Here is an 8,325-nt window from a genome sequence, read left to right on the forward strand (position 1 = left end):
GAATAATCTCAGTCTTTTGGTATCGGTTGAGACCTGTTTTGTGACCCAGTATATGGTCTATTCTGGAGAAGGTTCCATATGCATTCAAAAAGAATGAGTATTCTGTTGTTCTGGGGTGTAGTGTTCTGTATATGTCTATGAGGTCCAACTCGTCTAGTATGGCATTCAAAGCTCTTGTTTCTTTGTTGATTTTCTGCTTAGGTGATCTGTCTATTGCTGAGAGTGGAGTGTTGAGGTCCCCTACTATTAACGTATTTTTTTCTATATGTCTCTTTATTCTGGTTAAGAGTTGGCTTGTGTATCTAGCTGCTCCCCTGTTGGGGGCATAGATATTTATAATTGTCATATCCACTTGTTGGATACATCCTTTAAGAATAATATAGTGCCCCTCTGTGTCTCTAACTACAGTCTTAAGCTTAAAATCTAATCTGTCTGATACGAGAATTGCTACCCCAGCTTTCTTTTGAGGTCCATTGGCATGAAAAATGGTTTTTCATCCCTTCACTTTCAGTCTGAATGTATCTTTAGGTTCAAGGTGAGTCTCTTGTAGACAGCAAATGGATGCGTCATGTCTTTTTATCCAATCTGCAACCCTGTGGCGTTTATGGGGGCATTTAGGCCATTCACATAGAGACTGATTATTGAGAGATATGATTTTAATGCTGTCTTGTTGCCTGTGAAGTCTATTTCTATAGATTGTAAATTTCTGTTCTGATTCACTCTTGGGGTCTTTTTACTTTTATAGAACCCCCCTTAATATTTCTTGTAGGGCCGGCTTGGTGGTCACAAATTCTTTCAGTTTCTGCCGGTCTTGGAAGCTCCTTGTCTCTCCATCCATTCTGAATGACAGCCTTGCTGGATAAAGGATCCTTGGCTGCATGTTCTTCTCACTTAGTGCTCTGAATATGCCTTGCCAGCTTTTCCTGGCTTGCCAGGTCTCTCTAGACAGGTCTGACGTTATTCTGATGTTCCTCCCTCTGTAGGTGAGGGTTCTCTTCCCCCTGGCCGCTTTCAAGATTTTATCCTTGGATCTAAGATTTGCGAATTGCGCTATGCTGTGAGGTGGTGTAGGTCTGTTCTCATTGACCTTGGGAGAGGTCCTCTCTGCCTCTTGGACATGAATGCTTGTTTCTTTTGCCAGATTAGGGACGTTCTCAGCTACAATTTGTTCAAATATCTCTTCTAGACCTCTGTTTTTCTCCACCTTCTTGGGGATGCCGATGATTCTGACATTGGAACGTTTCATTGAGTCAGTAATCTCCCGTAATCTACATTCTTGAGATTGGATTTTTTTGAGCCAAGTTTCCATTTTTACTTTCTCTTCTACCATCGCATCCTCCAATTCACTAATTCATTCTTCTGCCTCATTTACCCTGGCCGTCAGAGTGTCTAGTTTAGACTGTATTTGATTCACAGCATTTTAAATTTCTGCCAGGTTTGCTCTCATTTCCGCCCTTAGAAATTCTATATTCTCGTTAATATTTTCGTTAATATTTTTTTCAAGTCTACACATCATCTTGACCATTGTTACTGTGAACTCCATTTCTGACAATTTGGTTATATCTATATCCATCGGTTCTGTGGCAGAGGCCACAGACTCATTATCTTTTCTTTGCTGGGGGGGGATTTCTTCTCCTCATCATTCTGATGAGGAGAGGTTGCGGGGATGCCCAGAGCCCAAATTATTGACCAGGACCCAGGCAGTGTGCACTTGTTTTATAGGGACCTTAGGGATGTGGGCTTCTTGATTTTTCAGCCTGCCTTCTGGGAGAGGGGCCTGCCGTGCCGATACTCAGGCAACGCTGTTTGGGTAGAGTCGCCCTGTCCCCTGCAAGGGGGGAGGGGGATGGGCACAATGTGAGCTGGTATTTCTGGGCTTTTGTTCTCTGGAGGCTTTCTCTGGCGGTTTGCTGTGCCTCTTCTGAGAGTCAGAGCAGCAGTGGCCTAGCCTCTGTCTCAGAACAGAGAGATCGCAGTCCGCTCTCCACTGAGCTCTCTTGGCCACTTTAACTCTGTTTCTGTCGGTGCTGCTAAAAACCCTGCAGCGTCCCGGAATGTGCACCCTACAGCCGCTCTCCCAGCCCTTGTTTCCAGGGCCGGCACGTCTCTGTCCTGTGTGGTTCGCGCTCGCTCCGGAACTCGGTTTTCAGTCTGGTCGCACGCGCCTTGCCGGGCTCACGGTCTCAGTCTGCTCTCTCGTGGGTGCCGGTCAGTGAGTCAGCCCGCTCCCCAGTGCAGGTGGCTACTGCTTCCCGGCGCCCGAGCGCAGAGGCTCCCTCCCCCTTCCGTTTATCTTCCGTTATCTTGTGCAGATTCACGGCTCCCCGCTTCGTACCTCAATACTCAGCGCTGGAGATGTTCGTTTGTAGAGATCCAGATGTATCTTCCTGCGTCTCAGGCTGATTTCATGGGTGTTCAGGATGGTCTGGTACCTATCCAGCTCGACTCAGGGGACCGGCTGAATAAAGGTCCCGTACTCCTCCGCCATCTTTTTCCGACCTCTGCCCTTCTGCTTTCAACCCCACTCTTGGCCCACACCCTGCCCTGTGTCTCTGGAGCTGTCCAGATACTGAAATACACCTGCCGACCATAGCTTCCCTCCTTCCCCTTCACTTCCTGCCTCCCCCAATCTTGTTCTGTTCTTCTCTGCACGTAGACCTCAAGCCCTCGAGCCCACCTGTTCTCCCCACCTTCTCCCAGGCTTCGTGTCTGCTGTCCAAGCCCCGTATGTCCTGTAAGCTGGAAATTAGATCAGCGAGCTTGAGCACTGGATCTGGGAGCCCCGACTCTTTCTCCTTTTGGCCATCTGCTGCATCCTCCTGCCAAACTATAACTCAGGATCAGTCCGGTGGTGGTCTTCCTTTGCATTTAAACCCAGAGTTGCTGGGCCCTGCTGCAAAGTCACACGGCCTCAGGAATTGGGACCACTAATTCCTGGTCTCTCACATTAGCTAGGCCCTCTGTACTGCGCTGCAGTCCTTTGCCACTCACCTTCAACTGCGCACTCCCCTCCTCCAGTCAGCCGGCAGATAACTCCGTGCAGTGGTTCTCAGCCCTGGTGTATGGCGGATTCCCCCAGACAGCTTCTAAAACTACCGATTCCCTGGGGTCCCACCCCAGGCCAGCTGCCTCAGAATCTCCAGGGGGTGAGGTGTGGACCTTGATGGATTTTTTAGCAGTGCTGAGGATGATTCTCATGTGCTGCCGGGGTTGAGAAACTGATCTAGTCTTACGGGATTGGTGTGAGGAGTTCACGCGAGAGCTCATGGGAAGTGCTTCACACGGTACCTTGCAAATACTAACTTGTAAATATTGTTAAATTTTCACACGAAAATGGAAACCAGACCTGTCGTCAAGAACTCAGTGGCTTTCCAGCCCCCTCCCAACAAAGTTCTCTTCACCCTCACCTCCCTCCTCTGTCTTCTCAGCTTTCGTCCTCAAAGGCCAATGAGTTTTTTAGGCAGTGCTCTGAATGCCACGCCTGGCTCCTTCATTAGCTCCGCGCTCTTTTGTTGCTGTCTTCAGCCTTTTGCTCTTTACTGCATCTTTCCCTTCATTCTGAGATTATGCCTGGGGACCTTTAAAATAGATACGAGTCTGTGACCTTTTTCTTCTGATAAGAGCTCGTTCTCCTTTTCTGACTCAGCCGGGGGAGTACCCCCCTTCCCGCCTCGCATCACTTCTTTTGTCTGCCCGCCACTGTCTGGCTTCTGCACTTTCTGCTCTTCGGAAACGGCTTTTGCTAAAGTCATCGATCACTCAGTGCTAAATTGATTTACTTCTTCCCGATCACTCTGCAGCATTTAAGCCTGTTGACTATTTCCTTCTTGAAACTGTCTTTGTGGGGCACCCGGGTGGCTCAGCAGGTTAAGCGTCTGCCTTGGCTCAGGTCAGGATCCCGGGGTCCTGGGATCGAGCCCTGCGTCGGGCTCACTGCTCGGCAGGGAGCGTGCTTCTCCCTCTGCTCCTCCCCCTGCTTGTGCTCTCTCGCTCTCTCAAATAAATAAATAAATAAAATCTTAAAAAAAAGAAATAAACTGTCTTTTGCCTTGGTGTCTGTTACCACGCCTTTCTCTCCTACCCATCTGGCCTTTCCTTTGTGCTCTGCTCATTGATCATCTTTGTTGGCTTACGGCTTAAAAGTCCATATTCTCCAAGGATATCTTTAGCCTGCGTTTCTCCTCTTCTCCTTCTCTGTAGCCTCCCTGGGTCATCTCCTCACGTTGCATAGTGTCAGCTTCCTGCCTCCACGCTGATCTCCCAAACCCTGTCTAGGGCTGGCTCTCTCTAAGCTGGCGTCCTCCACAGTTGCCGGTTGGCCAGTCACATTGCAGAGCCCGCGGCGACTATAGCCTCGTATGTCTAACCTGCCAGGCTGTCCAGACCAGAGTACTTGTGTATTCACTTGCGAAGTGTTGGGCGGGACCCCCTCTCTGTGATCATAAATGGTGTCATTCAGTTGCCAGTAATTGAACCAACCAGAAAGGTGCTTTGCGAGTGTGGAACCATAAAGAGGGAGGCATTCTTGAAGCGGTTGTAGCTAGGCCAAGCCAAGGTCTGACAAACCATCCTTGTTTCACAACATGTATCTCTCTAGTGTCCAGACTGTTTGTCCCTGTCTTCCCTGGACAGTGCTGGACACATGCTATAGATGTTTGCCTCTCTGAGCCCTGCCTTTTGACCAATTCTTATTTTGCTATGTTCCTATCTCCTGTGTCACTCCTCCACTCAGCAAGTTATTCCTGTGGGCCTAGAATCCCCTTGCCTCTAGTGTTAGGAGTCAAACCCTGAGGCCAACCTTGATTTGCTTGTCTCTACATTTATAAGGGAGACACCTTTAGTCCCCATCCCAGTGTATCATTTACAATAGGAAACCGTGGATTGTGTTTGAGAAATTGGGAATCCTGCAGAACAGCTAGCTACCTTGACAAAATCATTTTTAAAGATAGAGTGATTTGTTTTTTTAAAAAACAACATGGCTTTATGTAAACATAGGTCAGACTTGAACACTTTTGTGGGGTTGAGTACTCTTAATCAACATACAATACTTTTTCAGTGCCGAATTGGGAATAGGCTTTATAACATTGGGCTTCTTTCGGTAAAAAGGATTTCCTGGTGAGTTTTTTAATATCTTCCTCACTATGATGAAGTAACAGCTAACCTTTATTGAGTACTAACTGCGTTATCTCTGTCTTCACAACCCTATGAGAACACTTAGGCATTGTTATTATCTCGGGGCACAAATGGGGAAACACTTGGAGGTTTAAGAAGATGCCTACGATCACACGATCACACGACAGAGCTGGGATTTGACTCGAGGGCCCAAGCTTTCAACCATTATGTCCCTCTTCCTGTTCCCACTGAAGTAAATGGTAAAGGTGGGAGCTTCCCCCAGCCCAGTGCCCATTTGCCATCTCAGTCAGAGTTCCGAGATCACATCTTGATGTGGGAAATGGGTTTGTGGCTGGCGGCCAACTGAGCAGACTTCCAGGATTTTCTGTTGCCATGAACCTGATGTGTGTTTTCCACATCAAGTGGGGGTAATCCCGACATGAGTGCTGCACTGTGAGAAAGGGAATCGTTTGGGTCTCCCAGATACTATGTGAACATACTTTTTCCTTGCAGGTCAGACACATTCTGTGTGAAAAACATGGGAAAATCATGGAAGCCATGGAAAAGTTAAAGTCCGGAATGCGATTCAATGAAGTGGCCACACAGTATAGTGAAGATAAAGCCAGGCAGGGGGTATGGTGCTGTTGTCACGTTAAATGATCTCTCCCATGGGTGCTTGGGTGGCGCAGTCAGTTAAGCGTCTGACTCTTGGTTTTGGCTGAGGTCATGATCTTGGGGTCCTGGGATCGAGCCCCGCGTCGGGCTCTGCTCAGTGCAGAGTCTGCTTGAGATTCTCCCTCTCCCTCTGCCCCTCCCCCCTCATGCTCTCTCTCTAAAATAAACAAATCTTAAAAAGATCTTTCCCCCATGGAGGACACACAGCAGTAGGGATTATTTATGGTCCGCCATTAATTTTAGCCATATCTTGGCTTAAAGATCTTAAAAGCAGAGACGTCCAACTTGGGAACAGTTACATACAGGTCACCTGTGTCTAAAACTTAGGCATCACCAAACTGGCACAGCTGACAGACACCCAGCAACATTGTGAGTGCGTATGTGTTCGGTCCGGGGTTGGATCTCTCCCGCTCACTCGTCCTTGGTGAGCCCGCTGCTTTACAGTCCAGGTGAATAAACCCAGGACCTAGCGTTCGTGTTGGGAAATTCTTGAGCTACCGTAGAACTGTTTCCTCTTCAGGGCCACCTGACATCACGTATCTTTTGGGTTTTTCAGGGCGACTTGGGTTGGATGACCAGAGGTTCCATGGTGGGACCGTTTCAAGAAGCAGCATTTGCCTTGCCTGTGAGTGGGCTGGATAAGCCTGTGTTTACAGACCCTCCAGTTAAGACAAAATTTGGATATCATATTATTATGGTTGAAGGGAGAAAATAAAATTATATGAAAGACTGAATGTGTTTTATACGTTCTGTTTATTTAAGAGGTATTTTATAAACTCTGTCGTCATGGCTTTGTAGGCTCAAAATGAGGTGGAGAGAGGTTAGCATACACCGGAGCAGGTGTTCTCACAGGTAAGTCAAGCAGGGGCGCCTGGCTGGCTCAGTCGGATTTGCGGGGACAGTGATTAGCTCCATTGTCTTAGATACTATACACGACATAATGCCCAGTCAACATTACTCTTTTGTTTATTTATTTTTTAAAGATTTTATTTATTTGAGAGAGCACACAAGCAGGGGCAAGAGGAAGAAGCAGGCTTCCCCTGAGCAGGGAGCCCGACAATGGGCTTGATCCCAGGACCCCGGGATCATGACCTGAGCTGAAGGCAGACGCTTAACTGGCTGAGCCACCCAGGTGCCCCTGACCTCTTTTTTTAATGAACTCTTCTTTTTTTAAATTTTTTATTTAAGTTCAATTTAGTTAACATACAGTGTATTATTAGTCTCAGGGGTAGAATTTAGTGACTGACTCATCAGTTGCTTGTGACACCCAGTGCTCGTTTCATCGCGTGCCCTCCTTAATGCCCACCACCCAGTTACCCCGTTACCCCTACCTGCCTCCCTCCAGCAATTCTCAGCTTGTTTCCTATGGTTAAGAGTCTCTTACGGTTTGCCTCCTTCTCTGTTTTTGTCTTATTTTTCCTTCCCTTCCTCTGTGTTTCTTAAATTCCACATATGAGTGAAATCATTATGAACTCTTCTTTTTAAATGAAACTTTCTTGGAGGAAAAAAGACAATCACTTCTTCTGCCAGTTGTTTGTACTAGACTAAGCAGCCAGTATTCTGTGTATCTGCATTTTTAAATTTTACAGTGCCATATTTATGACCTACAAGAAAGTACAAAGAATATTAAAACTACTAGACTGCTTCAAAAAATAAAATTTTGCCAGGGGCGCCTAGGTGGCTCAGTCGGTTAAGCATCCGGCTCTTGATCTCAGCTCAGGTCTTGAACTGCACTGTGTTAGGCTTCACACTGGCCTACCTAAAAAAAAATTGTCTTTAAATAAAACAAAACTTGGCCAATACAGCCATGTGATTCTTAACAGTGATTCTTTGAACCCACTGTGCTCTCGCTCAATGCATTTGACATGTAAGTTTCTTATTTTAGAGTAGTTTCTGGGCATCTCCAGTGGGTGATGCCTCTATGAGATTTTCCCCACCGAGCAGACTGATGAACGGATGCCCCAGTCCCTGAGTACAGACGTACCAGTATGATACTGAGAGACATTCAAAACAGAGGGCGTAAGCTGAAACTGTTTTAAAACTCCCATTCAAAACCGTGTCTCTTGGGGCGCCTGAGTGGCTCAGTCAAGTGTCTGCCTTTGGCTCAGGTCATGATCCCAGGGTCCTGGCATCAAGTCCGGCATCAGGCCCTCGTCTTAGTGGGGAATCTGCTTCTCCCTGTCCCTCTCCCTCTGCCTGCTGCTCCTGCTTGTGCTGTCAAATAAGTAAAATCTTTAAAAAAATAAATTCAAAACCGTGTCTCTTGGGGCGCCTGAGTGGCTCAGTCAAGTGTCTGCCTTTGGCTCAGGTCATGATCCCAGGGTCCTGGCATCAAGTCCGGCATCAGGCCCTCGTCTTAGTGGGGAATCTGCTTCTCCCTGTCCCTCTCCCTCTGCCTGCTGCTCCTGCTTGTGCTGTCAAATAAGTAAAATCTTTAAAAAAATAAATGCATAGGGGCGCCTGGGTGGCACAGCGGTTGGGCGTCTGCCTTCGGCTCAGGGCATGATCCCGGCATTATGGGATCGAGCCCCACGTCAG

General features: G+C 47.5%; 1 protein-coding gene across 1 annotated transcript in view; it reads left to right on the forward strand.

Annotated features, from left to right (window-relative positions):
* Window positions 1-6,521, forward strand: part of PIN4 (peptidylprolyl cis/trans isomerase, NIMA-interacting 4) — a 41,905-nt gene extending 35,384 nt beyond the window's left edge. The window contains 2 exon segments of the mRNA XM_040632183.1: window positions 5,626-5,745; window positions 6,344-6,521. Coding sequence (XP_040488117.1) covers window positions 5,626-5,745; window positions 6,344-6,502 — 279 coding nt within the window. The 3' untranslated portion in view covers window positions 6,503-6,521.
* The last annotated feature ends 1,804 nt before the right edge of the window (window positions 6,522-8,325 follow it).

This window comes from Ursus maritimus, assembly GCF_017311325.1.
Source record: "Ursus maritimus isolate PB19 chromosome X unlocalized genomic scaffold, ASM1731132v1 scaffold_X1, whole genome shotgun sequence".
NCBI lineage: Eukaryota > Metazoa > Chordata > Mammalia > Carnivora > Ursidae > Ursus > Ursus maritimus.